We start from the raw sequence: 27026 nt of genomic DNA, 5'->3' as shown, positions 1-27026 counted from the left end.
GAAAATTTAGCCTTTGACTTAAAATTCAATGAAAGCTAAATCATCATAACCAAATTTTAACGCTGATTTCGAATAAAAAAATAGTTATCTGTTTAAAGACGTAGATCTTTTTTTAATACAACGGATCGACATGCTATATGGGCTATAAGCCCGACCCCCCCCCCCTCCGTTTGAACGCAAACAACTCATAAACTATAACTTCCTAACAAAAACGAAAGTCATTTTTTATATCATCGTTAAAACTGAGTCTAAATCGTGTATTTTCATAACAATATCCGCGTTTAAAAAGATAAATTTAAAAAATAAATAAATAAAAAAAAATCGGGCTTATTCTGTCGGGCTTATTTTTAAGACTTCAAATTTAGCCTCCTCGACATTTAACCTTAGAATTTAATTAAAGCTAACGTGTCACAAGCTAATTTGAATCCTGATTCCGAATAAAATAACAGTTATCCCTTTAACAACGTAATTTTTTTTTATACTACGGAATCAAAATACTTTTAGCCCAACCCCATTAGGCATGAATAATTCATATACAATGAATCGCAAGTGAGCGATGCCTTAATTACTGACAGGTGGATTGTTCCTACATAGCAATGCTCTATGAAAGTACCGAAATAAGTGGTAACCCATAGAACAGGAGTTGTCTAGTGAACCCATAAAATAGCGGTCCACGTTTTTCCGATTTCATTCGAGGATTCTTTACACGATCACTATCCCACGAATTAATTCAAATTCCCACGGGTAGAGCAATGCCCATTTAGAAGAGCACTCCGTGGGTGGCAGTCTATTGCGAGAACTCAAAAACATGGTCATCTGATGCAGTGCCTTACGTTTACCATGGTAACCATGAAAATATCCGTCTATCTTCTATATTGATCCATTACAACAGATGTGCTAAGCCTCTATCAGGATAATGGCATCATTGGCGTTTGCATGTTAAGAGAATGTGAATGGTATTCTTTGAGAGATAGACTTGGTGTTACCTATATTCTTTCTTTAGTAAGTAACAGGTGCTTTTTCAGGGGAACGTAGAAAAGAATTGTCCGTAAGCACACCGATCTACGCTGCAAGTTTTCGAGTCGTTAATATGCAATCAGCTCTTTAATGCACTATAAGAGCCTTCGTTAAAGTGTCAGTGTCAGAGTCTTTCGATCATTCGACTCGTTGCACATATACATGTGAGCCTATAACTTCCTGTAGTTCCATAGCTCTGTTCGCTATCAAGTTTCACTACAAGTTTTGCATCGGTGGGCAACTTTGAATGGCATTGCCACCTGATATCTCCAGTTCTCTCGGAAATGCTGTCGTGTGCGTAACGTATAAAATACGGTTCACGAATAACGACAGCCTAATATAGGCCTCATTCAAGGCGGAATGTTGAAACCAAATTTGGTTATATTCACAATTTCATCATAACTTTTTCTTTTGACACAGCTTATGTATTGAATGAATACCTGTTGAAAAATACTTACCACGTTCTTTAATCATGAACTGGAAATCCATTCATATGGTTGGTGAAATATTGATTTTAGCAGTACACACAATAGATCCCCAGATAGTGAGCTCAAAATCGGGCTCCGCCTCTTTCCTTACAATCACAGAAACTTCACCTCCCTGATTTGTGGGATCTTTGACATTAATTTTGATCCAATGCTGAGCCGCGGGCAGCATTAACGAAATCTTTGCAGAAGATCGTTCGAGTACAAGTTTGCCATCAGTGATTTGCAGCATGACTGTAAGGCTATCAATCACTTGATCGCTGATATTCTGCAGTAAGAGATGCAACATAAAGCGAGATCCAGTACCTAATAATTTTGCAACAAGGTGTAGGCAACGGCTTTCTTCAGGTACAGGTGCGAGCTGTTCTACATCAGCTTTTGCACTCGATGAAAAATTCAACCACTCGCGTAAAGCTCTTAGATGTAAGCGGCACATTCCTTCTTGAAAGAGCTGATACATTTCTATAGAAATCATTAAGGTTTCTATTAGCGGAATTTGAAAAAAAATGGTGAAATATCGCAACTTACTAGCTGGATCTTCTTTCTCCCGCATCGTCTGATCAACAAATAGCTTCGTTTTTGCTGGCCCAAGAGCTTTTCTCTTGCAAATGGAGATTGATGGTTTACTGCTAACATTCAAGTCGGTTTGCTGGGCCATTTTATACCCACGATTAAGAATTTTCACAAACAGCTCACCATCTATTAAAAGGCAATGTTACCGTCAGCTACAACGTTTCATACTAGTAGCTAACCTTTGGAAACCATAACTAAAGTACCGTCTTCCCTTCCATATCGTCCAAATGTCATCGAGACGATAGACGTTTTGAAATGCAACTGCTCTATAAGAATACCTTGCCTATAGAAATGAACTTGTCCATTTGAAAGTGATACAGCCAAAAGGCAAAGATCCTGATTCGTCGGTTGGATCCACGCAATTGCCAATATAAAAGTGTCAACGACAATTTTGCGTAACTCTTGTCCCTGTGTGTTGAAGCAAACGATAAAATGATTTGCAATAGAAGTTAGAACCTTTCACTAACCTGCAATGTGTAATATCTAATAGTGTAATCACTGGTAGCGATGGCAATTGTAGTTCCATTAAACGCTATTTCCACTATCGGTGATCTAGGGGGTAAAAACGGTTTGGGTTGTAAAGGCTTCTGATCGGAGCGCAGTATGAAGACGCCCGCGTCCGGTGTGCCGACCAATATAATAGCTTCCATGTCATAGTACCCGCTGCTTTTGATAGACGTTGGTACATCCGCAAGTTCTATCTATAACGAAATCAAATAGATCCATTTTAGCTTCAAAAAGCATGGAGGTGTTTCTTCGCTCAATAAGTTACTCTACTGATGGCGTTGAACGTTTGAGGATCGATAATCAAGAGTGAATTGTGTCCAGTGCCTACTAACAGCAATGATGAACATGAAACATCTGGTGTAGAGCGTGATAAAGCAGCTAGTTGAGTGATTTCCACCTGGATAATGTTGAAATATATCTCAAGTAACAAGAAGTCCTACTTTAAAATCTATGCGTGAATTGATGCTCTTGCCTGTTCCGTGTAATTGGGTCCCCCATGAGGTATGTTATACTTGTAATACGGTTTGAAATTTTTATAGATGTACAAGGATGAGCCAGCTCCAACAGCAATGCCTGTGAGATCACAAAGTTATAATGCGTGAGGTCAAATAGGCTTAACTAACACAAAATAAATACCTGGGGGAGATCCATCAATGTTGAACGTACAAATGGCGACAGCCATTTCGGGCAAAGTGATTTCGCATTGTAAATCAGTCCCATTAAATATTTTGAGATGACTGAGCTCGTAGCCAACCAACAATGCTAGGAGACGATTAATTCCATCTTTTGCTAAATCTTCCACATCCAGTAGCACAACACCGCATTCCGATTTCAAATTGACGGATGAATTTCGACAGGCGTCCAGCCATAGTTGATTTCTTGACATTTGACAAATTTCTCTGTGGATGAAAACGAAACATTGACTCTAAACTGCTGTTGTTGTTTCCTAGCGTTACCCTTGGCAACCGTACAACGTATGGTGGGATTGCAGGAGAGAGAGAACAAACACCAGTTCGTATACCTCGATTGTTGCCATGGCATGTTCTTCTGATTAATTTACCATACGTGGATGTTATGGTTCTTTATCAACATTATTGTCGGGCAATTAAGCGCTTAAGCAGATTGCCATCGGGGAATTTTCTTTAATCGATATTTCATTTCGTTTAATGCAAGTTTGTTTCTAAATTATCTCTTACTGTGAGATAGCGACGCTTTTCAATAAAGGATGTAATTACTTGATGTATAACACCGCGGTCGTTTTTCCTGAACGACCGCGGTGAGTCAACGCATCAGAAAACGAGCACATTTACAAGTCTAGTCGGCAAATTCTGTTATGTTATATGGTTTAACTACACCGTGTTTCACAGAACTATGCTTTTCTCTTGACACTTATACTCGAAATGAGATTATAAGAACCACTCCCACCAGAAGAATTATCAAATAACAATTCCCCCTTTTTGCAATGACGTTTTCACGCTATAATCTACAAGGTGACAGACAACGTGAAATATATCCCGCAACCTTGTCTATATAAAAAACCGGTGATTTCGATCCTTGTCACAGTCAAACTGTGCACCGTAACCTCAAGGAAGTTTGCAGAAACGTTAAAATTTTTCTTTTGTACTCAAAATTCTCCGTTTTTCAGTTTAGTTGTTAATAGCACGATGAATACCGGGTTCATCATAACCGCTATCACAGTGTCTTATTGCGCTGTGTTAGCGCTCGGACAAGAGGATGATGTGGGAACCGCTTGGCTAAAATATCAGGTAAAAAAGAGGTTTTAGGCTTGTTAACACGAATAACTCGTACGGTTTGAAATTAATCATCTTTCTTACGATTTCTCTTTTAACTTGGACGAAAGACTGACTTTCCCGGAAATGGCGCTCGCCAAACTATGGCAGAAATTTTGATACGCATTGAAAATTTTGCTAAGGTCGATGCTATGATCGAGAAACACAACCAGAATTCGCATGCCACGTTCAAAATGGATCACAACAAGTTTTCTACAATGGTAAGTATCACACAATTTCTTCTACAAAGCAATAACATTTTTTATGTTTGCTTAACTTGTTCGTTACAGGACGATGATGAGAAAAAGCTTTACACTGGTCTACGCCTTCCCATGGACGTGAACAACTCAGGAGGTCTGGCCCTCATTGGCCGATCCTCAGGACAACTGCCTGACTCGGTACGTTTCTGCTTTAGAATATTCTTGCCCTAACCACAAGTGCAGCAGTGCATTGTGCAGCACTTTGAACTACGTCGTAAACTGTTGACGTAATTTATTTGAATTCTTTTATTTGGAGGACAGCTAGATTACCGCAACCACAATTGCATGCCGGCAGTTAAAGATCAAGGACAGGTGATACTTTAAAATCATTTGTCCTTAATTGATACAACAGATTTAATAATTGTTGTACTATAGTGTGGAAGTTGCTGGGCTTTTGCCGCTATTACGCCGCTAGAATTCGCACGATGTAAAAAGACCAACGAGTCAGTTCTTTTGAGGTGAGTGATCACGGACCCGCAACCTGTACAAAAGATTGATGCAATTCGTTCCTTTTAACTTTCAGCGAGCAACAATTGGTTGATTGCGACCCAAGCAATCTTGGCTGCTCCGGTGGATGGTATTCATCCGCCTGGAACTATTTACAGAATGGATCTGCAAAAGAGTCGTTCTATCCTTACACCGGTCAAGTAAAGTCTGCAATAGCATCCGATAGTTCCAGCTTTTCTCTATTTGACGATTTACTCAGTCTTTCTAATTTCAGGATATGACATGCAAATTCAAGACGTGCATGAACAGAGTAAAAGTCGCATCCTCTGGTTTCCTCGAACGTAACAATCCTGTATCTATGCAAATGGCCTTGCAGCTCTATGGCCCTATTTCTGTCGCCTTTACAGTCACCGATTCCTTCTACGCTTATAGGTATACTGCATATACAAAACATTTTTACGGTAATGCTCTTCTTAATTATATCCTGGCATTCTCGTTGGTGCCACTTTTGTCTTACTGCAATTATCCAGAAGCGGCATTTACAACGATCCGGCGTGTGACAACAAAGGAGTGAATCACGCTGTAGTCGTGGTCGGCTGGGGAACGCAAAACGAGATGGACTACTGGATCGTTCGTAACTCATGGGGAAATGCTTGGGGAGACTCAGGCTACTTTCTTATGCAACGCGGTGTCAACAAGTGTAACATCGAAAATTTCGCCGCCGCCATCACATCCATCATTTAGATCCCATTTTGGCTTATGTACGGGATTACCTGCATTATATGGAGTAGCTACCCACTGTTAGTTTGTACAACTTCTGTCTCAATATCATAAAGCACGTGATATTGAATACATTTAAAGTAGCACGCAAACAGCATCTTCATTTTTCCAAGTATTACTATGACTCAGCATTGATGTCGTTTCAAACCACTCGCACTGCCGCTCTTTACGATGTTTTAAAATATCGGCTTCATTCAATAGATTTTTCTGTCAGAGTAAAACCATTATCTTTAACAATTGTTGTGGCGGAAAACAGCTTGTCATTCTTTCAAATTTGGATCAAAAATTGAGATTTACTATCAACGTTTTCAGTGCGCAATTGATGATACGAGGATAAGTCTCTCTGACGATGAGTTGCTCAGTGACGGGTGAAAGAATCGTTTTCAAAATTCTGCATTTTCAAGGTAAATAAGCAAATATTCACGAACCCCCGCCTGTTTTGGTGCCTTATCGCATAATTGTCATAGTCTATCAATGACGCCATTGACGCAACAGTTATCGCGTATGGCACCTTTCGTAAAGATAAGCTAGGATCCAGCGTTTCACAACATTTCACTTGCTTTGCTCACCTTTTACCAATCACATAGAAAGCTACAGAGAATGCCTGACGTACGTTTAATAGTCATCGCAGTTCTTTTTCTTGTCGGTTCCGAAGGTAAATTATTTCTAGCGCACAAAGACACGTTCGCATATTCACCATTTCTGTTTTGTAGCATCTAATCCTCAAGACTTTCGGACAGTCGTATTCGGTCACGGCCATGTCGGTTACCGAGTCATGGAAACAGTCGAACCTTTTCGCAGCAAAAGAGAAACTACATCCAACACTACGGAAAATAACATTTTTGAGTGCTACCAGTTCACCTGGCCCGGAGTGACAGAGAACAATACGGTACCTGATTGCGCCAGAATCAAGAAATACGTTCCGTGCTTCACACCATTCGTTTTTACAAGTATGGCATTTCATAACAAAAGAATGAGTCACGTAAAAAAAAAAAAAAAAATAGACTCGAAATTGACTATAAAATATTGAAACATAGACGACACATCATCCCCGGAACCTGATCCAGCTATCGTAAAGGACTATTGTGATACTAGGGGGTGTAAAGTAACGTGCCCCAAGACCAGTGCCAATTCTTGCATTCGCTATGCTTATTATTCAGGTGAGGATGTAACTCAAAGAGCTTTGTTTCCTTGCAAGTGTGTTAACGTTTTTCTTTTCTCATCGTAATCTGAAGCCGGGAAAGCGATAAATGTTACCTACTTCTGTGGGGCCGTTCAGGACAGGACGAACGATGTCCCTTTGAAAAATGGGGGATTCACCGATACACTGTCTGGTGGTCTAATTTTGGATGTTAAATATTGCCAAGGAGATTTGTGCAACGCAGCCAATTCTATGCATGTCTCCCTTTCGTTCCTCTTTACACTTATAGCCGCTCTTGTTCTCTTAGGTTAACCCGTTAAAATACACGTAATCGTATTTCTATAATGTAAAAATTAGCCTTTTACCTTAATCGCCCTGGAAGCAATGGTCAATCTAGCAGTTTGCAGATGGAAACACATTTCGCCAACCCTTTCTATTTGGCCGAAAACAAAACAAAAAAAAAAAAAAAAAAAAAAACTTATGTACAGAAAGGAAATGGGACGAGAGAGAGAATACCAGCACAGCAAATTTCAGACTACCATGTGCACAAGACAAAAGGAGGAGAAAAAGAACAGTGTAATAAATTAGCTCGTTTCTTTTTGTGACACCTTTTTTTTGTGCCCACAAATAGCTAATCAAAATGCGAAAAAGATGGGATTTCTTAGAGCATACCGAAGCCTTTCGAGTAATCAATTGCTTTCATCAGGCGTTCTTTTAGTTTCTCCTTGTTGTTGTATTCGGGTAGTAGAAGCACGTTATAGCACGTGTGAGCCATTGGAAGCCTGTAATATTGCACACAAAAGAAAGATTGGCATGTTTACAATGGAAGGCTACCATACTCAATTTGTTTACCGATCTGAATCCGCTCCGTTGCGAGCAATGATCAATTTCAATCGACCTAAGCCACCTACAGGTACGCGATCAGAACCAGTAGTAAATTGAAGCAAACGCCTTTTATCTTCGACACTCAGTTCATGGACAACTGACCTGTTGTGAAAATAGCAAATTAATATTAACAGGTTGAATGGTTGCTCTGGTGGTAGCGTTACCAGAAATGTTGGATGGTTTCTGATTTATTATCGAAGCCACCATCGTATTCGGTGGCGTTCTCAAGTTGTTCAAAATCAAAAATTTGACTGCCGCAAACAAGTTGTTCGACTTCTTCGGGCCTGAAAAGTGTGCCCAGCGGACTTTCGTCCGTCACCATGGCGAAACCGCGACGAAAGGCAGCAAACTGCCTACCGACACATTCGTTGAGTAAGTAATCTGCATAGAGTTCGACGAATTCACGGCGATTCTCCAGGTTGACATTGCAACTTGCACCGTTTTCCTAAATTAAAAAAAGTAAAAATTAAAATGACCTGGTCCACAACGACCGACGAAAGTAACACACCTTTAGGTTGTGGTTGTAAACAACACCGAAAACATCCTTGTAAGAAATGCTAAATGTCTGCATGAGTGTTTCCTCAATATCAGAATCCGAGTATTCTAAAAGCTCTGTTAGGCCTTTTTTTTCAAAAATCAACAATTGTTTAGAGTTAGGGTAAATTTTCGTGTTGGTAATAAAAAATAAGATACCTTTCCAGAGAGATGGATCGAGTTCTTGAAGGTCTTCAAATGTTCCTTTACGACCGAGAAGCTTACGATAAACAACCATAGGAAAGTGGACGTCCAAAATGACCGTGTTATAAATAGCCAATCCGAGCATAATGCCGATCAGCGTGAATTGCGCATCACTTTCAAACGAAGTAGGATTGAACCAGAAGTTACGCGTATCAGCGTTGAATGAAAACATTGCATAGTCCGGATTGAAAACCTGGTCAATAACCAACTGGAAGAATTCTTTAGAGAGACCGCCTTCATCGATGCCTTGCTCGCCTTCGAATTCAACCACCAATTGCTTCTTCAGGTCTGATGGATTTTCCATGGTGATCTATAATGACAGGTTTGCCAATTATGTAACACCCTCGGTAGAATTAATTATCGTCGAAACTAACCATTTCCAATCCAATAAGGGCGTCGTCAATAACATGATCACGTCGGATTTTTAGCTAATGCAACAAAAAAAGCACGGGCACGAATAAGAACACGAGTTTTTCAATGAAAAACTTAGGACTCCGATGCTCTACCTTCAGATACGGATTGCTAGGCTGGCCATTCATAACGCTATTGAAAATGCTTTGACGCCTTTCACTATACATTCGTATACGGTTGTCATAGTACAGACCAAGGGCTTTGGCGGCTGGGGTTAAAATGAAAGGGAAGTTCATGAAGCTGATCTTTAGGCCAACGTTAGAGGCAGAAGGAGGCGCTTCCGATGCAGCGGCAAAGTAGGCGAAGTCACGATCCATCTCTACGACGTCACTTAGGGGTTCGTTGTAAAAATCGGCAAATGCAACCGGAGGTTTGCGACAATCTAGGATGCTAACTCCGAGTTCTGACATTAGTGGGTCATTCTTCCGTGTCTGTTAATTTCGTCCAAAATGGATTAGCAGAAAATCTTTAGATAAAATGTTAACTGCAATTAACTTACCTTATTTTGTTTGGCGCCCAGTCTAGGGGGATCCATACCAAAGGAAAAGACGTCGATGGGCCCTTTGGACGCGTCGTCAGTCTCCATCCTGTCAACCGATGCATGGTTTGAGTTGTTGCTGGATGCAGTACAAGAAAATATGTTGACGCAATACAACATTCGCATCACCTAGAAGACAAATTTAAAAATAAAAACGGCAAAGTTCCTTCTAAGGTTTGAGTAATATTACCTTTACACAAGCTGTAATGGTACTGTCATCATTGACAGCGTAATCTCGGCCGAATTCTCCCGACAACACTCGAAAACTGATAAGTTGCTGAAGTGTTTGGACCAGATTTCTTAGATTGGGGACATTGTGAGCGGCCCAAAATCGGACTAGAGTTGCTTGTTGGGTTAAAGGTAAGAGAGCACAGGCGCGACACAAGCTCGGCAAGACCCTTTCAAAGTAGTCACCAGAGCCGAGCCAAGGTAATTCGAAGACAATAATAAAAACGTTGAGCAAATTGACTTCAGCCTTTTGCCTCCCGTATTTCATATCGAGTTCAAGGGTATCAAGTAGGAGAATTAGGGCTTGGACTAAGGCGCTTTCATAGTTTTGCGGTTCTATTGAGCTTAAGGCTTCAAATGATTGGCGGATGGAACAGACGTCAACAGTGACTTCTTGGCCCACCTCTTGGAGACGCGTTTCCGCGACGGCTTCTTGGCTGTCACTGTCTTTATCCAAGTCCACCTCCATCGAGCGCAGTTGTTCTTTACTCAATTGACCGTGTGCCGCAATTGATGTACATTGGTCCTTAATAGGCCCAATAAAACTTTGTCCTAATAGTTCAGGATTGGCAAAGATGTGGCCCAAGGTATGCACAAGCTTTGAGTAAATTCCATATTCTTTGCAATTGTCAATAATCTCCTTGAAACTTGTTTCTGTTAATTTCGTTATTCTGGAAATAACCGATTTGTCACTGGCAGAATGGCTGGGCACGTTAGAAGCTGGAGTCACCCATAAGCCCTGCGTCACATTCATATAGTGGTATTGTTGGAAACATGAGTTTAACTACTGAAAATAATACTTTAAGCAATTGCTGATCAGTTAGGGCACTACTGCTGGCAGGTGTAATTTCAGGAAACAGTGTGTTTGGTAAATCATTTTTGTTAGTGCCAACACACAACCTTCCTTTACGGGCAAACAAATCCAGAGCCTATGATAAATTATCAACAATGATACACCTGGTTTAAATTATTGTCATTAAAAAAATACTTGAGCCGCAGCTTGGTTTGGGGAAAGGGCTTGAACTTTTTTGCTAGAGGCACAGTTTTCATTGTTACAGTTTGGATCACCACAGCCTTGAGTCAGCTGGTAATAATAACGTTTGATTAGCTGGCTAGCTACAACACGTTTATCCAATGATTGACTATCGCCAGGAGTGCTACTGTAAAAGAAGATGTCATTGCATGTAACAATTGCATGTAAGTTTTGTGGTAGTCAAAGTTACCTCAGTTCTCCAACATTATTTTGGCAACTTTCAGCCATATTTGGGAAAATTTTACTTTATAACCAAAACTATGATGAACGATAAATAGTAGAAGGCTGTGAATAGATGACGACGTTCAGGATCGTAAAGAACGTAACAGACATCGAAGACTAGCGTAGTGATATCAGAGCCATTGTCTGTTTATAGCTTTGATCAGTCCTGATATTAGCTAATCTTATTCGTTTAACGTTATGTTGACCTCAGAAGGCAACAATCTTAACAGCTGGAATTACTCCCTAGTGATAGTTAAGTAAATAAATAACAGTTAAGACAGCACGTCGTTCTTTTCGTTTTTTATGAAGAATTCTTCAACAACACATTCGTGCACTTTGCGCTGCACTGCCTGCTAGGAAGCCATCTGTGATCGAGCTGAAGAACTTTGCACAAAACATAGAGCGTGAAAAACTTTTGGCTTACGTTTTCGCTTTCCTCCGTTTTGCTCCAATTCACAAACAAAAAAAAAAATTAGTTGCAAAAGTCTTCCGTAACCCGCCGGAAGCCAATGTACTAACAAAATGCAAACTTACGAGAGCGACGACCCATTAGTTAATTGAATTGAGGAATAAGAAGTACTTCTATCGTATGAAAGATATAGGCAGGTAAAAGAACATTAGGGAAATTATTTGACTAATTTCACCTATACGTACCTGGAAAGATAAACAGTAGCGACAATCAAGAACCTGAATGTGACAAAAATTTGTCTCTTAATGCTGAAACTAGTCGCTTGTGTAGGCGAAATTCTGTGGCACAGCGCAGTGGCTAAATTATGAACAAATTTTGAACTGCAGTCAGTTGAGTTAGTGCAGTCTACTTCAATTAATATTATCATGATGCGACCACAGACATTTTGATGAATACTCTGAATATAATGTATTAAATCCCAAAATAGCCGGGTTACAACGAAGCTTTACTTAGACTAACGAATGCAAACCCATCCACAAAAACCAACTGCCATGGAAGAATAAAAAAGGATGGATTAAAAGGAATTCTGACTGGCTTTCGTACTCGCATCGATCATCAGGTGGCTCGGAACAGCCTTAGTTTCAAACGATGCCAGTTATAACAGCAGCATGGGCCTCGATGTCGCATCGGTTGACACCACGCTCAATTTGAATGTAGCCACCTCTTCCCCAGCCGCTTCCCCAAGAATTGCGACAGACCCAGAAAGGGATTCCATTGTAGGTGCCCCAGCCGACGATGACTAGACCGTGACTCAAAGGCAAGGCGGGATCACATGCCGGATCGTTGTACACGCCACTCCTGTAATGGAAGAAAAATAAGTTGCCTTAATAGCCGCATTTATTTGTGGCGTATAGTTCTCATCTAAATTATAGCTAGGATACTCGTATTGGAAGAAAGAGTCGACGATGGCAACGGCAACTGCAAGAGGCCCATAGTTCATCAGAGCTGTTCTCATGGCGTAGGGGCTATTTGGGCGGACATACTCGTATGAAGAAACTACGGCTGTCTTCATCGAATCATCGTATTTGCAAGTTTCACCCTAAAAAATAATAGTAATAATTGAATACTAAAAGAAAAACGACGAAACCTATCAACGTGCAAACTAATACCTCAGCAGTGTAAGGGTAGAGTGATTCTTCCGCAGATCCATTCATTAGGTAATCCCAAGCGGTCGTGTACCATCCACCAGAACAACCTGAACGGGAATAGGTGCAATCCACCAATTGCTGCTCGCTAAAGAAATTATGTTAATGTTGAGAATTAACTAATGAAAATGATCGCTTTCTGCATTCAAGCACCACGTAGTTGCATGAAGCCTTCAAAAGTGTTGGCAAATGTTAATTGCGTCTTACTTTTTGGCATTACGTAACATGAAGGTAAGCAAGTAGATTCGGAACGGGGCAGCTGGCGCGTCGATACTGCGGATTCATTGGCATCAAAGTACTTCACATCTTTTGGATGCGATGGAAGATGCACACCAGTGTACTTCTTTTTCTCGTGGTCGTCCTATGTAATGGTGGAATAAAGAATACGGAATTATACACGCTTTCAAATACAAGTCTTGAAACCGAGGTGGAAGCCTCTTTATTGTCAGAGAGTTACGGGATCGATAGAATGAATACGTCGGTCACCGTTGATTGCCATCCAGTCTGTACTTACCATGATGGAGAATTTGTTGTGTGCCATGTGGAAGGTAGCGTTCTTGTTCTTGTTGTGTTTCTCGATCATGGCGTGAGCTTTCGCAAAGTTGCCTTTACGCTTCGCGAGCTCTTGAGGAGATGCCCCCTTGATTGGATGATGCGCCTTGAAATCAAGCAATACAATTTACGGATAAATCTTTCTTCTTTTTAAGAATAATAACTGATTCTCTATAGGTTTCTTACCAAAAAGTTTTCCCAGGCAACAGTGAGCTCGTCGGGAGGAGCTCCATAAACTTGAACAGCGTAGCAAGCCATCAGCAAAGCTAGTGGAACGAAGCAAAACTTGGCCATTCTGATAAAAGAAAAGCAACAAGTTGTATCATGAAATTCTTGCAATTTTGCCAATAAGCTACAAAACGTTCACATGTCAAATAGATAGTTACAAGAACATTAGTGAAATTGTTTTTGTAAGTCACCTATACTTACGTGGAAAGCTTAAATAGGAGTGACAATCAGGGACCTGAATGTGACAAAAATTTGTCTCTCAATGCTGAAACTGGTCACTTTATATAGGTGAAATTCTGACACAAAACGCATTTTATTTATTTCCATGTACCTAGTCAAGCAGTGGCAGAGTCGACGTATGACGCATTTAAATTCAGTATATCCAAACGACCCAGATGGTGTTTACGAGATGCTAATCGCTTTCGTGCACAGAAGTTATGAGCCAAAACAGTACCCGTTGACGGTGCCATTCTGATGTATTCGAAAGCCGTTGACGCACATTGCACAAACTCTGCTAGGTAAAGCAGAGCCGGATCTATATCCAGCTGCATCCTGTTGAAACACCTTTTCTATCAAACCACATAGCTCGTTGAAAATATAGAAAATTAAAAGTAAAAACAAAATAAAACGAGTTTTGAAGGCAATCTTGATAAGTTACTATAGGAATCCCATACAGTTTTGTGGTGGCTAATTTCGTCAGCAGCGCATCGTTTTCGCATCTGCTATGCAAACATGAAGCGATTAGCACGCGAAGCAAACAATAATCTAAAACAGCTTTTCACGCAAATATGCTTGCACTATTCTCAGTATTTTTTTTTCTACAGTCAGTATAAGAACACGGTTAGCACTGCACTACGCAATAACAACCGTTCTGCGACATGTGCTTCTTTAGCATAGGAAATAGCTTAAAATCAATCAATCGAAAAAGAAAATCAATGCAGTTTTTGCTCTATTCAATTTTTATTATAACATATTAGGCCCAAGTAAGCGGGCTACATAACAGCTTTACTTCGGCCAAGAGTTACAAACCCGAAAAAAGGCAAACTACAGAGACCATCAATAAAAGTGGGGCTGCGAACTGGTTTTTATACTTTTAAAGCCCTTAATAGGAGTTGAAGAGCCTTGCTTTTAAAGAACGGATACAATGGCGGCAGGGTAAAGCTCGATGCCGCATTTGTTGACACCACGTTGTATAAGAATGTACCCACTGCTTCCCCAGCTGGCTCCCCACGAGTTACGAACGATCCAATAGCCGATTCCGTTGAGAGTGCCCCAGCCGACAACGACTACACCGTGATTCACACCCAAATTGTCGCATGCCGGATCGGTGTACACTCCACTCCTATATTGGACAAGAAGGACGTTGCGTTAATAGCAATAACTCTTTGTTGCATAGGGTTCTCGTCGATTAAGAATCATTAGATATACTTATATAAATTGAAAGAATTGACGACGGTGATGGCCACTGCAAGAGGACCGTACTTCTGCAGAGCTGATTGCATAGACGCGGAACTATTAGACGTGACGTAACCGTACGATGAAACTGTGGCTCCTAGCATGGCAGACGTATACTTGCACGTGTTTTTCTTTTGCAAGGATGGACAAATAACATGTTAAACACATCTTTCCAAAAACGGCGAAACCTATAAGTATGCAATCGGTTACTTACGGTAGCGGTGTAAGTGTAGAGTGACTGTTTCGCACTTCCATTCTGTATGTAATACCAAGCATTTGTGTACCATCCACCATTGCAGCCGCTGTCATAAGGATCACAATCCACCAACTGTTGTTCGCTGGAATAATCATATATGTTAACAAAGAATCAGGTATGGTTGTCTTTAATGAAAGCTCGTGATTTCTCTATATTTCGAGCGTAATGTAGGCTTACTAGTTACCTGAAGCCTTATTGAAAAATGCTGGCATGTACTAAACGCAACAGGCTATACTTCTCAACCTTAATATGAGGACATGAAACATGATAAGCCCTTACGGTATACATTAGCCTCGTTCTTTGCATAACGCGCAGCTTATTGCCAAATGGATTCTTAAGATTTATATCGCACTCACCTCAAAACCACAGGTGTACCGGTCTTTTTGCAATTTGCGAATTCTAGCGGCGCAATAGCAGTGAAAGCCCAGCAGCTTCCACACTGGATACGATTAAGGATTACAACTTCTTATTTAGTAGACTGGCCTCTGTAATATCAAATTTTTCTGTTTAAAGATAATGAAAATAAATTTGCTTACTGATCCTTGGTTTTTAACTACCGCCAAGCATGTATCGGTACGGTAGTCCAGCTATTTAAAAAAAAAACAAGGTTAATTGAACAATGTTGTTATGTTATACAACGTGATGAAATGTCTGTATTGATTAGCTAAGATTCCAGTCTTTTTCAAGAATCATATTTAAATAACAAACAAAGGCAAACTCACGCTGGAGGGTAGTTGCCTCGTAGCTAGATCGTCAATATTTAGCAACCTCGAACCTTCATGATGCGGTGGAGGACGTGCTCCATTGTACTGCTTTTTCTCGTCATCGTCCTATGGAACGGAATAACGTTTTATATTTTTAAAAAAAGGTCATTTGCATCTAGATGGATGCCTGTTCTTGTAATAATTATAGGGTGACTTTAATGAAAAAAGTGGCCCCTGTTAACTGCAGGGTGTATCTACCATCGCGGAGAATTTGTTATGTTCCATCTGGAAAGTGGCGTCCTTGTTTTTGTTGTGTTTCATGATCATGTCGTGAGCTTTAGCAAAGTTGCCTTTACGCTTCGCAATTTCTTGAGGGGATGCATCTGCCTTATGCGGATGATGAGCCTTAAAATCGAGTCAATGCATTCCGTTTTCAAATCAAACGCTCTTACAGGGATTAGCCTAGTCCATATTTGAAGGAAAGTTACCTGATACGTTTCCCAGGCAGCTTCCACGTCATCCTCGTAGGATGATGCTCCTTGAATGACACAACACGCCACTAACAAAGCTAATGCGACGAAGCAAAACTTAACCATTCTGATAATATAGAAAATTGATTCATAAACTTATGGTAACAGTAACAAGAAAATTGTAATCTATATCCTATGAAATTTAAAAGAGGAAAACAACACAGTGTTACGTTTCATTATTAGTTTACCTCAGCAAGCTGAAAAATAATGACTATCAGGACCTCAGTGGGATGATAACTCACATTTCTGTATTGAAACTGGTCAGTATATATACAGATGAAACTTGTTGACGTAATGCAGTGGAAACTGCGTCCACGCAATGGTGATTGAGGTTGAGCATACACCTATTCAGACGTCGTGTTCATAAGCTGCGGTTTTTTTTGTTTACAGGTCGAAACTATTAAGCCAATAGTAGACATTCATCAGCTCATTTTTATGTATCGGATAACCTGTGACGCATGTGTTAGTGTAAACGGTTTAGGAACAATTGAGCATTGCATCCTATTGGAACACCTAATCCAACAGATTCACAGAGTTCGTTAACAAGAAAAAAGAACAAATAGAGGCCAAATGGCATAGTCCCACGTTTATATTGCCAACTGCTTAGTGATCATTATTAGGGTCAATATTCTATACGCATTTGTTATTGAAAACAGACGGTGATCGGTTATCTATCCATGTCTGTCTAAAATACTAGTACTTTGGGCGTAGCTCACTGCGTTAGTGAATCACCCCTTGTCCCGTTTATACATTAAATACAAGCATTTGGAGAACATCCGCGTATTGCATGTCTTTTCGTCGTAGGTAGCATAACGTGAAAATAGCACAACATATTATCCTTACAATTCAATTTGCAGATCACTCTTGCGATCAGGCAACAAATTCAAAGTACGCCTATCTAGTTTTATCAGAGCGTTTGCGACCACCTTTTTATCAGCCAAAACTGTAATGATTTGAGTCCCCTGTTAATTTGAACTCGTTCCCTATGTGATTAAATCAAAAACTAAATTTTTCAAAACCATGTCGCTTATTTGCCATTTCTGTGTCCTATTATGGCGCTCGTCTAATTATCAAGAATCAAAATAATCCATCTTCATTTTCCGAGTTTCTTTCCAGACAAAAAACAAAATTTACAATTACACAAAGTGAAATTCGTAAAAACAAACCATCATTACATGCAGCTTTGCACAGTTCATTTCTAAGAACACGGGTAAATATAAAATCTTTGAGTCATGAGCTATTAAATTATTAAACTGATTTACCGCATCGACTATTCCGTTTTTGTCAGGAAATAAAATTGCCATGCCACTAAGAATTTCCGTAAGCCTTCGTAAGTGTATCTGTTAAGGCACAGGACAGCCGATGCTCTAAATGGGTGCTGGAACGAGTGAACCGTCATCTTCGTCTTCATCCTCCGAATCGGCAATTGGATTTAAGGCCACTGGATGAAAACCATTTCCATTTTCTATCGCAATTTTGCCATCCGGATTGCCTTTCTGCTTATGGAAAGAAGCGCGACTTGGATCGTCCATTGTAATACCAGAAGAAGCTATAGATGCCGTTTTTCCATTTGAATAGTTGTCCGGCTGCATTTCACTGATTTTCAACGTGCCATCGGCATTGTATTTGACAGAGAAGAGTTTCTCAATGTCCTCCAGCGTTTTACCTTTGGTTTCAGGCAGAAGGAAAAAGACGAAGACGATTCCCAATAGCGTGCAGCACATGAAGAACCAAAAAGCTCCGTACTTTTCCATTGCAATTTGCATCAGAGGGAAACTCCGTACGACGGTAAACGCACAGCACAGGTTGAACGAAGAGCTGAGCGGTCCAAGAATGGAACGATAACGAGCCGGAAACATCTCACCCATGAGGATGAATGGAACATTGGAGTACCCTCCGGAATAAGCGATGAAGAAAACAATGAGCGACAGCAAAGGTAACCAACCAAGTTTTTCTGTAGCTAGAGCGACTCCCCATTGGGCTTGCATGTAGAAGAAAGTGCCCATGGCCGCTAATGAACAAGAGACTATCGTCGCGGATGAGAGTATAAGCAAGCGACGTCCAAAGCGATCCACCTACAATTTAAATCGATTGGATTGTGATAATACTATGACATTGATATCCACTCATTGTGTTACCAAAAATCCTGATGCGGCTGTAGCGATGAGCTGGACGAAACCAATAATGATAGTAGCATAACGTCCATCGATTGTGGTTCCAGCTGACTTGAAGATGCTGACAGTGTAGAAGATCATGGCGTTGATGCCAGTAAATTGCTGGAAGAACATGATTCCCATAGAAATACCCAACGGTTTCAAAACAGATCCTTTCAATAATTCTTTCGGCTGGATTTGTGGTTGTTGGCTGTTTTTCGCTTGGTTCTCCTTTAGCCTTTGGAATTCTGCTTCAATATTCGTCCGCCTATACGAAGATATCAAATAAAAGCATCTCATTTCAAGTGGTATCGTTTAAACTCACTTTCCACGTAGACGTTGCAGAGCTTTTCTTGCGTCATCCTCTCGGTTGTGGGATATAAGCCAGATAGGAGTTTCAGGCATGAAAACCATACCGGTAAGAAGCATCAACGGGAATATACTCAATACGAACGCCAGGACCCACCAATCGACGAAGGCACCGATTATGTATGCCACTAAAATGCCTAACGCCAAAGCACTGGCCGTAAATGAACTTAATATTCCACGGATGCGCGGTGATGAACATTCGCTGATCTAAATTGATAACCAAGCGGTGCAAATTTTCTATTGATTTGTTCAAGTTATACAGCTACGTACGTAAATCTGTGATGCGGGAGTAGCAGCTCCGTTCATTAGTCCAGACATTAGACGGCCAACGAAGAGAATAGCTTTGTGTTGGGCGAGATTAGTGAAACCCATCAGAAGAAATCCTAAAAAGAAAGGAAAGCTCAATCCAATCAACGCTGTCCGCCGGCCGTATCGTTGCATTGGATAGCCAATGAGTAAAGCACCAGCAAGAGCACATAACGGTGGCATAGCAGCTGTGAAACGAGAATGTAAATTTTTTTTTATTCTCCAGATGTACATGAAATATGGTGGTATTCCTTACCTATCCATGCCATTTCTGTTGCATCCATCTCAAAAGTCTTTGTCGCATTGAGGGAAGGGATTCCGGGTGAACCTAAGAGAAGTTGGGTTTATGCTTTCATTTGTAAAAATACCATACAAATTTTTAACTTACTCCATCCGCGGACAGCTCCAGTGCAGAAGAATCCCCAAGAACCAATACCCGCCGCAAGAAGCTAAAGAGATTTAAGAAACCATTATTAAGAGATGAGAAGTCTTCACATGAAACAGCGGGGGCAATCAGCCAGTAGGTAACTTCTTTTGCTATCAAACGGATGAAGAGGTCGAACTACAGGATAGGTCAACGTTTATAATGTATTCCACAAAAGCCCAAGGTTTCAGGGCATTTTGTTTGAGAGTTCAATTTGATATCCAACACTATAAACTCCAATGAGACTCGATCGGCAGCAACGTTCTCAGTTACGGAAAAATGATATTCCGAATGCATGCCATACCGAATGCCACAGGAGACAGTTGGATACGCTATTGATCGGCCAATTCAACGAAATTACTCGGGTAGACGGGATGTACAGAGCCATCATTTGCACATTCAGGCTAACAGAAATACGAAGGTCATTACAGGTCCGTGCTGAAGAAGATCAACTAAAAAACTGTGGGGGTGTAAAAATTAAATAAGTTCACATGTTATTTCACTGTTGGAATGTTGGAAAATGCTAAAGAAATGTCGGTTTTATTTCACAGTAGACACAGAGTTTCGTACAGAAATCAGATAATCTTATTAGAATACATGTAACTGCGTATTGACTTACTTGAGGCAACACCTTATGAGGATTTTTCATGACGCGCTTCCACATTGTTGAGGATAAAGTAAGGCCGTAACGATGCAAAAATTTCGTTCGTTACAGAGAGCGTCTGTTAGCTTGTCGTGAACGCGACCTCGTTCAAAGTACGAATGGCCGTCACAGTGGGCGTATTTTCACTTATATACCCTGTTGCGATGTTGAAGTAAGCCCTACGGGCTTACCTGTTTCTTTCTCAGCCTTAAACTGGATATTCTGAAATGCACCGTTTTTTCCCAAATCTAACTCGAATTAGTCACGTTTGGCGGCTACGTGTTGCTAACCAGATTTAACTATTGCGACGCTTTAGATGCATTTTCCCCTTTACCGCTGCGATTTGTGTTCTGATGCGTAAGAGTGCCAGTTATTGCCAATGAATGAATACCAGTTAGCATTTCTTTGGTTATTAATGAATTAAAGTCGATTGATATGCAAACAGATGTAAATGAGTTCAACTAACAGAGCACCTTCCCCAATCAAGACAGTTTGTCAGATTCAAGAAGATTCATTTTACTGCTGCCTTATCTCTTCGTTTAAAATACCTTTCCCTGTACCTGAATGCAAAATATGGGTCAAGCGATTACTTGAAATTGCAGACGTTGTTGCAGCCTTGCAGGTTGTGCATCCCATTGCCCTTTTTTTCTTAGAAATTATAATCTATTTATTGTACGCGTAGTAGTTAGTATGCCTCGGAGAGAATCGAACCTGAAAGCTTCTAGCAAGGTCAACATTGTATTAAAACCCCATGGTACGTTGGATTCTAATGATAACTGCGTAAAAGATGTTTAAAATATCAATTGTAAGATACAGCTAGAAGATAACAGGTCATTAATTCTAGCGGTTAGATTTGTCTGAAAATAACAATCAAATAGTAGTGCCAATTCAATGTCAATCTTTTTCTACGAAATCAAGGGAAATGACACCATTTTGACCATGTCCAACGAATAAATTATTTGCTGTCTGGGATTTTTCGGGGTCATAACAAGATGAACGGATTAAATTTGCATTCACGCAGTACCCCAGTCTAACCTGCTTGATTTTTAATAGGTATTTTTTTTTTATATCCCACAAATTAGAAGTAAAAACAATGATTCGAATAAATGACATTGCTTGTGTATTGATTTAACGTTTCATCCGATGTGTCAGTGGAAACTGAAATCCATTGAAAAATTTTTAGATGCTGTAAAAATTTAACAAGATGTCCATTACAAATTTGGGAGAACAATTCAAACAAGCGATCTGTTCACACGTAACATTAAATTATTTTCGGTAATCTAAAATTACGAATATCCATTCAAAATCCTGTGAGTGGATGCGGAAGATCTGTTCAAAACTATAAAGGAGCCATAACTAGAGATCCATCTTCTTCGTCTTCTGAATCGGCGATTGGCGTCAGAGCCAACGTTGTAATCTGATTGCCGTTGTCCAACGCAACGTTTCCATTTTTCTTCGTCTTGTGCTGACGTAAAGCTCCGTCATTTGATTTATTCATTTCAATATCACCAGACAAAGCAGCAGGAACTTTAACTTCTAAAGAATTTTCATCTGTCTGCGCTTCAGTTGTTTTCAACGTGCCGGTTGCATCATATTTCGCGGAGAAGATTTTCTCAATATCTTCCAGTGTTTTGCCTTTAGTTTCAGGCAGAAGAAAGTAGACGAACGCGATTCCAACTAGTGTGCAGCACATAAAGAACCAAAAAGCTCCGTACTTGGTCATCGTGACTTGCATAACGGGGAAACTTCGCACGACGATAAACGTGCAACAAAGGTTGAACGAAGAGCTGAGCGGGCCGAGAATAGACCGGTAACGTGCCGGGAACAGCTCGCCCATGAGAATGAAGGGAACATTGGCGTAGCCGCCAGAATACGCGATAAAGAAGACGACCAGCGAGAGTAATGGTAACCAACCAAGTTTTTCTGTAGCTAAAGCGGCTCCCCATTGCTCCTGCATGTAGAAGAAAGAACCCATGGCAGCTAATGAACAAGAGACGATCACGGCAGAGCCAAGTAGAAGAATCCGACGGCCATAGCGGTCCACCTGTTAGTAATAAATGATAGTGTTGAAAACATCGAATATGAATAGGGTTTCTTACGAAAAATCCTGAAAATGCTGTGGCGATGAGCTGGACAACACCGACAATGATGGTGGCGTAGCGGCCGTCAATTGAGGATCCAGCCGATTTGAAGATGTTGACGGTATAAAAGACCATAGCGTTGATTCCGGTAGATTGCTGGAAAAACATGATGCCCAGAGAAATACTCAGAGGTTTCAAAACGGAGCCTTTCAACAACTCCCTCGGTTGGATCTTGTGTTTCTTTTTATCGCTCTTCTCTTGATTTTCTTTAATCCGCAAAAATTCAGCATCAACATCCGTTCGTCTAAATCGATACAATTTGATAGAGATTAAATTGGCAATCCTTAATTCGTACCGAATTCGGCCATTTTTACTTTCCGCGCAGACGTTGAAGTGCACGTCGCGCTTCATCCTCGTGCTTGTGCGCCATCAGCCAGATGGGTGTTTCGGGCATGAAAATCATCCCAGTGAACAACAGCACCGGAAAAACGATTAATATAAGGGCCAAGACCCACCAGTCGACAAAGGCGCCTATGATGTAGGGTGTTAGGATGCCCAGAGCCAACGCGCTGGCCGTCAACGAACTGAGGACGCCACGAATACGTGGCGATGAGCATTCGCTAATCTGTCAGACGAATGTACATCATCAACTTTAATAATAGTAATTGGCAATGGCAACAAAAATAGTTACATATATCTGAGAGGATGGCGTTAAGGCTCCGTTTACTAAACCGGTCATCAATCGGCCTACGTATAACATTGCCTTATGACGTCCGAAGTATGTTAATCCCATCAATAAAAAGCCGATAAAAAAAGGGATGGACAAGCCAATGAGAGTTCTCCTTCGGCCGAAATGTTGCATTGGATAGCTAACGAGCAAAGCTCCAACGAGGGCGCAAAGTGGAGGCATGGAGGCTATTCAAAAGTGTAAGAAGTTTAAATCTCCAAACGGCTGATGTGATCACATTTGCTTACCAATCCACGCCACATCAGACGATTCGATTTCAAAATTCTTGGTCGCATTGAGCGAAGGTATTCCAGGTGAACCTACACATCGATAGAAATGAAAGATAATTTCCCATTTGTAAATATGTAATACAAAGATAGAATTCATTTTCAACTTACTCCATCCGCGCACCAGCCCTGTGCAGAAGAATCCCCATGACCCGATGGCCGCAGCTAGTAACTAACACATTCGACAGTCTAATTATGCTACAAGTACATCATAAACTTTGACTAATTTCTGTGACTGAAGATGACACCGTTTAAATGTGGTGAGCCCAAAGGCCAGTAACGTGCAATGAACTCCAATAGCACCCAATCGACCGCAATATTTTATGGAATAATATAACAATTTTCCAAATGCAGGTCCTATCGGATGCCACAGGATAAGTACGTAACCAGTGTCGAATTTCACATAATCAACAAAATGAAACCATTCGATCTAATCAAGACATGACTTGGTAACGACACCCTTTTTCGTGCAATCCAATCAAATTCGTTTTCCCAGATTAACTCAACTCATAGCTGCATCTTCTTTAACCTAGAAAATGGCAATAAAGAACTGTGATAGATACTTACTTGAGGTAAAACCTTGTGTGGATTTTTCATCACATGTTTCAACATGGCCGGATTGTACACCCTGAACGTTTTCTGCCGAATAAGTTTAAAAACTCAGTAGCTACTGAAGGCCAACGTGTTTTGGGACCAACAAGCTCTTGGTCTTTACGCTAGGCTTCCCTTATATAGATAGATGTGTCCAGGGTTCGTACGTTGTGAACAAGAAGACATACACGGTAAAGGTACTGTTATGCTCATCAATTAGGCCATGCCAACAATACACTTTAAAGATTAACACCTCTTGTTGTTACGCTAGATGACACGTACTCGTTTAAACTGGATTTTTAAATGGTAATGTGTTGTCGTTCAGTGGACTTGTATTACTTTTGGCAGCTATTGCCCATACCCTACGTGCTAATCATGTTAAAGACGTTTGTTACATCTTCCACCAATGGCGTACAAACCGTTTCTTTCTCTTTTTGTTCTTTTTTTTCTCTGTTTAATACAGATTGGAAAGTCAAACATTATTAACAATCCGATATGCGGATGTGGCAACAGCGATTCGTGTGTAATGGTCTGCCATAACGTTGCGAGAATCGGAATCGACTATTTTCTGTAATTTGATGAACCGACAAGTAGGCCAGTAACATTCGAAAATCGAATGTGCATTCTGATGTATGACTGGAATGTCAATCACGACAAACTGTGACGCACACGGAACAACGACTCACCTTCTTCAGTTCCACGCATTGTGAAGTGGCATTACGTTCAGCGTCTAGAATATTAAGATTTGATTTTATTATAGGTGGCACGTCGTGATAATTTATGCCGGACACGAACATTTGGACTCCTAATCAAATTTCACGACACATTTCTTTCATCAGCGGCAATCTTTTCCATTTTGCTCACACACGTATAAGGTATTCTGCAAAAGTTAAAGAGTTAAGGTGAATCGCTTAGTGAACAAAAACCTGCTATTGTAGAGTGACGCACTATTGCGTATCTTCACATGAAACTGTTACAAAGGAAAAACATTTACACGTCAATGGGAGGGAAATTCGTGCGAATAATTCAATGGAACACATAAGGTCTAATAACATTTGCAAACCTCTATTTTTATATTTATAATAGGCGAGTTATTGCCTCACTCTTGGCTTGCCGAAGGGTCGACCGTCAGTTAGAACTTTGAAAGATGATCACAGCGGAGGTGCTTACTTATGCAATTCAACGTTCTATTTGAGAATAAACATGGCTAACAATTTCAATTCGAAAATGATCCGTAGAAACGATGTGACCGATGAAACTACGCAGGTAAAATGCAGAATTACTCACGACTCCATGCGGTCACTTTGCACGCCTGAATCCTGTGTTTGCTCGCGACCTAATTATCACGAAGGCGACCGCACCAATAGTCGCCATATTTCCAGCGAACCTCAATCAGAATTTCGTGAAACGGCCCCGATCGAGACAAAAGAGCAAGGAGTTCCAGTCTTTCCCGCAAAATCAATTGATTACACTCTGTTTCTCAAACGGCCTACACATCCGTACGCTACCTGGTGGGAATTAAGCAGTGCGAAACCATCTATTCATTCATCGTCATGGAACAAATCGATGGCCAAGCCTAGCCCTCCAGTCAAGAGCAATCGACGTCATGGTGCATCACAGCATTCATAAATCGAGCGATTAAGTTCTGTCTCCAGCAAGATTTCTTTCTATTCCTTGTAACAGGTTGAAATGAAATACAATAATACTTTGAATTCAACATTGAATCTTTACGTGATTTAAAAGAAATGGACTCGTAGATCAAATAGTTCGGCGTCTATGACTATTCCTGAATCTTCAATGACGTCTTCATGAGGCAACCTGGTTAAATTTAATTTGTCAACTTGTCTCTGTTTAAGGGACAAACATGGGTTACAAATAACTTAGGTACTTTCCCAACACATTTCTCTAAAAATAAGAGAAATCTGGCAAAGTTTACGTAATTAAATATTAGCACCAATATCGAACGAGTTCTTGGTAAATGGACAACCTTTGAAAACCAACATAAAAATATTCGGGTAATTTCGGGCACATAACAGAAAGAAAACATGAAAATCAAAATTGGGTGGTAGCTCTATCGTCGCCGATTTAGCGCAATTAGAAGCGAACCATTCGCCGTCCACATCGCCGAAATCAGTATCGGGTTAATTTCTAGGTCGTCGGACGTGTCAATGATGAGCTTTCCAATTCTCGTAACGACGCAGGTTATAATCGACCAACGCGGCCACACTTTCTTTTCTGCAAGGGGTCTCTTTTTTCCATTTCTGACGTCGAGCTTGAAACCAATGTTTAATCTGATATACAAGAATTGAATTTCTATTTGAGCTCTGAAAAGTATTTCAATTAGCACATACCCGGTCATTTTCAATGTCCAGTAACCGTGCCACTTCCTGGATTTCCCTGGGTGTTACAAACATTTTCACTTCAAACACCTTCTCCAGCACGAAAAGCTCAGTAATTGTGAAGCGCTTGCGTTTCTTTGGCGGATGCCGTACCTTAGAAGAGTCTCTGGAATCCAAGTCCTTCGTCCCGCGATCCTTTTCCCTATCTTTCGGCAGGGATTCGGGAGTGATGGCCTCAACTGCGTTCATTTCCGAACGCTGTCTATCCGACACGATACGTTGTAGAGATACTTGAGGACGCATTACTTCTCTTGTTTGCCACAACTTTGCCGTCACTTTTAGCCGCTTAACGGACACATCGGGATTATCATTTTCTGTTTCACGCTGATTCTTCCGTAAACTCAAATCAAGCGGTTCGTCACTAAGATTCGCAAAGCTCAAACTCTGATTGATTTGGTTCTCCATAACTAAAGCGATTAACTGAACGAATATCAACGTTGCTGTGTGACTTAGAATGTCTTGTCAAATCAATTAAACACGTGAAATGTGGAGAGGTTATCAAGATGACCTTCGTCTATCGGATAAAAGATTCGAACTGAGCGAACTCTGACCCAGTAGAGCGTGGGAAAGAAGTGGATGAAAGGACAAACGGCCAACAGAAATGTTCTCACAAGCAGAAAATGGACAAGAACAGACTTGGACAAGCAAAACA

The 27026-nt window shown here is 40.6% G+C and overlaps 9 protein-coding genes across 9 annotated transcripts; 2 read left to right on the top strand and 7 right to left on the bottom strand.

Moving 5' to 3' along the window:
* Positions 1-1454: 1454 nt before the first annotated feature.
* On the bottom strand, positions 1455-3524 carry LOC130703744 (Bardet-Biedl syndrome 1 protein-like). The gene is made up of 7 exons (XM_057525194.2): positions 3219-3524; positions 3055-3155; positions 2848-2979; positions 2543-2776; positions 2255-2483; positions 2031-2201; positions 1455-1964 (listed from the first exon to the last, which is right to left on the bottom strand). The coding sequence occupies exons 1-7, from the start codon at positions 3466-3468 to the stop codon at positions 1507-1509; spliced, it is 1575 nt and encodes a 524-aa protein (XP_057381177.1). The 5' UTR covers positions 3469-3524; the 3' UTR covers positions 1455-1506.
* Positions 3525-4163: 639 nt separating this feature from the next.
* On the top strand, positions 4164-5893 carry LOC130703755 (uncharacterized). Its single transcript, XM_057525208.2, has 8 exons — positions 4164-4348; positions 4444-4593; positions 4663-4770; positions 4894-4944; positions 5008-5090; positions 5156-5279; positions 5354-5511; positions 5610-5893. The coding sequence occupies exons 1-8, from the start codon at positions 4247-4249 to the stop codon at positions 5821-5823; spliced, it is 990 nt and encodes a 329-aa protein (XP_057381191.1). The 5' UTR covers positions 4164-4246; the 3' UTR covers positions 5824-5893.
* A 508-nt stretch (positions 5894-6401) lies between these two features.
* Positions 6402-7347, top strand: LOC130703761 (uncharacterized). Its single transcript, XM_057525216.1, has 4 exons — positions 6402-6514; positions 6573-6809; positions 6897-7019; positions 7095-7347. The coding sequence occupies exons 1-4, from the start codon at positions 6460-6462 to the stop codon at positions 7310-7312; spliced, it is 633 nt and encodes a 210-aa protein (XP_057381199.1). The 5' UTR covers positions 6402-6459; the 3' UTR covers positions 7313-7347.
* A 211-nt stretch (positions 7348-7558) lies between these two features.
* LOC130703776 (ubiquitin-protein ligase E3A-like) lies at positions 7559-11363 on the bottom strand. The gene is made up of 12 exons (XM_059496503.1): positions 11024-11363; positions 10789-10960; positions 10601-10729; positions 9763-10542; positions 9534-9701; positions 9130-9465; positions 8998-9051; positions 8579-8933; positions 8394-8506; positions 8050-8330; positions 7853-7987; positions 7559-7782 (listed from the first exon to the last, which is right to left on the bottom strand). The coding sequence occupies exons 1-12, from the start codon at positions 11059-11061 to the stop codon at positions 7662-7664; spliced, it is 2682 nt and encodes an 893-aa protein (XP_059352486.1). The 5' UTR covers positions 11062-11363; the 3' UTR covers positions 7559-7661.
* Positions 11364-12814: 1451 nt separating this feature from the next.
* LOC132088221 (uncharacterized) lies at positions 12815-13691 on the bottom strand. Its single transcript, XM_059496552.1, has 4 exons — positions 13651-13691; positions 13408-13516; positions 13184-13327; positions 12815-13030 (listed from the first exon to the last, which is right to left on the bottom strand). Exons 2-4 carry the CDS (start codon positions 13513-13515, stop codon positions 12815-12817), a joined length of 468 nt encoding a protein of 155 aa, XP_059352535.1. The 5' UTR covers position 13516; positions 13651-13691.
* A 774-nt stretch (positions 13692-14465) lies between these two features.
* On the bottom strand, positions 14466-16601 carry LOC130703753 (uncharacterized). The gene is made up of 9 exons (XM_057525206.2): positions 16583-16601; positions 16353-16461; positions 16123-16269; positions 15883-15990; positions 15697-15747; positions 15517-15599; positions 15119-15242; positions 14878-15035; positions 14466-14791 (listed from the first exon to the last, which is right to left on the bottom strand). The coding sequence occupies exons 2-9, from the start codon at positions 16458-16460 to the stop codon at positions 14578-14580; spliced, it is 993 nt and encodes a 330-aa protein (XP_057381189.1). The 5' UTR covers position 16461; positions 16583-16601; the 3' UTR covers positions 14466-14577.
* An 885-nt stretch (positions 16602-17486) lies between these two features.
* LOC130703743 (facilitated trehalose transporter Tret1-2 homolog) lies at positions 17487-20403 on the bottom strand. The gene is made up of 7 exons (XM_057525193.2): positions 20266-20403; positions 19611-19671; positions 19479-19550; positions 19187-19410; positions 18873-19123; positions 18533-18815; positions 17487-18469 (listed from the first exon to the last, which is right to left on the bottom strand). Exons 1-7 carry the CDS (start codon positions 20308-20310, stop codon positions 17762-17764), a joined length of 1644 nt encoding a protein of 547 aa, XP_057381176.1. The 5' UTR covers positions 20311-20403; the 3' UTR covers positions 17487-17761.
* Positions 20404-21519: 1116 nt separating this feature from the next.
* Positions 21520-24076, bottom strand: LOC130704157 (facilitated trehalose transporter Tret1-2 homolog). Its single transcript, XM_057525629.2, has 7 exons — positions 23952-24076; positions 23496-23556; positions 23346-23417; positions 23062-23285; positions 22745-22995; positions 22389-22674; positions 21520-22333 (listed from the first exon to the last, which is right to left on the bottom strand). Exons 1-7 carry the CDS (start codon positions 23994-23996, stop codon positions 21629-21631), a joined length of 1644 nt encoding a protein of 547 aa, XP_057381612.1. The 5' UTR covers positions 23997-24076; the 3' UTR covers positions 21520-21628.
* A 1704-nt stretch (positions 24077-25780) lies between these two features.
* LOC130703763 (homeobox protein HMX3-like) lies at positions 25781-26888 on the bottom strand. The gene is made up of 2 exons (XM_057525218.2): positions 26327-26888; positions 25781-26266 (listed from the first exon to the last, which is right to left on the bottom strand). Exons 1-2 carry the CDS (start codon positions 26777-26779, stop codon positions 26141-26143), a joined length of 579 nt encoding a protein of 192 aa, XP_057381201.1. The 5' UTR covers positions 26780-26888; the 3' UTR covers positions 25781-26140.
* Between the last annotated feature and the right edge of the window lie 138 nt (positions 26889-27026).

The sequence above is a fragment of the Daphnia carinata genome, chromosome 8, assembly GCF_022539665.2.
Source record: "Daphnia carinata strain CSIRO-1 chromosome 8, CSIRO_AGI_Dcar_HiC_V3, whole genome shotgun sequence".
Classification (NCBI taxonomy): Eukaryota; Metazoa; Arthropoda; class Branchiopoda; order Diplostraca; family Daphniidae; genus Daphnia; species Daphnia carinata.
Note: the sequence above shows the minus strand (reverse complement) of the source record. Positions and strands in the feature narration are given on the sequence as shown.

Bases quoted from the DNA above. Each gene is read 5' to 3' on its own strand.
- LOC130703776 (XM_059496503.1), bottom strand. From the start codon at position 11,061: ATGGCTGAAAGTTGCCAAAATAATGTTGGAGAACTGAG. The intron at 9,466-9,533 runs GTAAGTTAATTG...CGAAATTAACAG, and splicing joins TGGGCGCCAAACAAAATAAG to ACACGGAAGAATGACCCACT. The intron at 7,988-8,049 runs GTAACGCTACCA...TTTTCACAACAG, and splicing joins GAAACCATCCAACATTTCTG to GTCAGTTGTCCATGAACTGA.
- LOC130703761 (XM_057525216.1), top strand. From the start codon at position 6,460: ATGCCTGACGTACGTTTAATAGTCATCGCAGTTCTTTTTCTTGTCGGT. The intron at 6,515-6,572 runs GTAAATTATTTC...TCTGTTTTGTAG, and splicing joins TTTTCTTGTCGGTTCCGAAG to CATCTAATCCTCAAGACTTT. The intron at 6,810-6,896 runs GTATGGCATTTC...ATTGAAACATAG, and splicing joins CACACCATTCGTTTTTACAA to ACGACACATCATCCCCGGAA.
- LOC130703763 (XM_057525218.2), bottom strand. From the start codon at position 26,779: ATGGAGAACCAAATCAATCAGAGTTTGAGCTTTGCGAATCTTAGTGAC. The intron at 26,267-26,326 runs GTATGTGCTAAT...CTTGTATATCAG, and splicing joins TGGACATTGAAAATGACCGG to ATTAAACATTGGTTTCAAGC.
- LOC130703753 (XM_057525206.2), bottom strand. From the start codon at position 16,460: ATGGTTAAGTTTTGCTTCGTCGCATTAGCTTTGTTAGTGGCGTGTTGT. The intron at 16,270-16,352 runs GTAACTTTCCTT...CTCGATTTTAAG, and splicing joins CTGCCTGGGAAACGTATCAG to GCTCATCATCCGCATAAGGC. The intron at 14,792-14,877 runs GTATATCTAATG...TGTCCAATATAG, and splicing joins AATTCTTTCAATTTATATAA to GAGTGGAGTGTACACCGATC.
- LOC130703755 (XM_057525208.2), top strand. From the start codon at position 4,247: ATGAATACCGGGTTCATCATAACCGCTATCACAGTGTCTTATTGCGCT. The intron at 4,771-4,893 runs GTACGTTTCTGC...TTTGGAGGACAG, and splicing joins CAGGACAACTGCCTGACTCG to CTAGATTACCGCAACCACAA. The intron at 5,091-5,155 runs GTGAGTGATCAC...TTTAACTTTCAG, and splicing joins AACGAGTCAGTTCTTTTGAG to CGAGCAACAATTGGTTGATT.
- LOC130703743 (XM_057525193.2), bottom strand. From the start codon at position 20,310: ATGTGGAAGCGCGTCATGAAAAATCCTCATAAGGTGTTGCCTCAA. The intron at 19,124-19,186 runs GTACGTAGCTGT...TTATCAATTTAG, and splicing joins CTCCCGCATCACAGATTTAC to ATCAGCGAATGTTCATCACC. The intron at 18,816-18,872 runs GTGAGTTTAAAC...ATCTTCGTATAG, and splicing joins CTGCAACGTCTACGTGGAAA to GCGGACGAATATTGAAGCAG.
- LOC130703744 (XM_057525194.2), bottom strand. From the start codon at position 3,468: ATGTCAAGAAATCAACTATGGCTGGACGCCTGTCGAAATTCATCCGTC. The intron at 2,777-2,847 runs GTAACTTATTGA...ATTTCGTTATAG, and splicing joins CGTTCAACGCCATCAGTAGA to ATAGAACTTGCGGATGTACC. The intron at 2,202-2,254 runs GTTAGCTACTAG...GCCTTTTAATAG, and splicing joins TTTAGTTATGGTTTCCAAAG to ATGGTGAGCTGTTTGTGAAA.
- LOC132088221 (XM_059496552.1), bottom strand. From the start codon at position 13,515: ATGGCCAAGTTTTGCTTCGTTCCACTAGCTTTGCTGATGGCTTGCTAC. The intron at 13,328-13,407 runs GTAAGAAACCTA...CTTGATTTCAAG, and splicing joins TTGCCTGGGAAAACTTTTTG to GCGCATCATCCAATCAAGGG. The intron at 13,031-13,183 runs GTAAGTACAGAC...ACCATTACATAG, and splicing joins ACAACAAATTCTCCATCATG to GACGACCACGAGAAAAAGAA.
- LOC130704157 (XM_057525629.2), bottom strand. From the start codon at position 23,996: ATGTTGAAACATGTGATGAAAAATCCACACAAGGTTTTACCTCAA. The intron at 23,557-23,951 runs GTAAGTATCTAT...CGAATGTGTTAG, and splicing joins CACACAAGGTTTTACCTCAA to TTACTAGCTGCGGCCATCGG. The intron at 23,418-23,495 runs GTAAGTTGAAAA...ATCGATGTGTAG, and splicing joins AGGGCTGGTGCGCGGATGGA to GTTCACCTGGAATACCTTCG.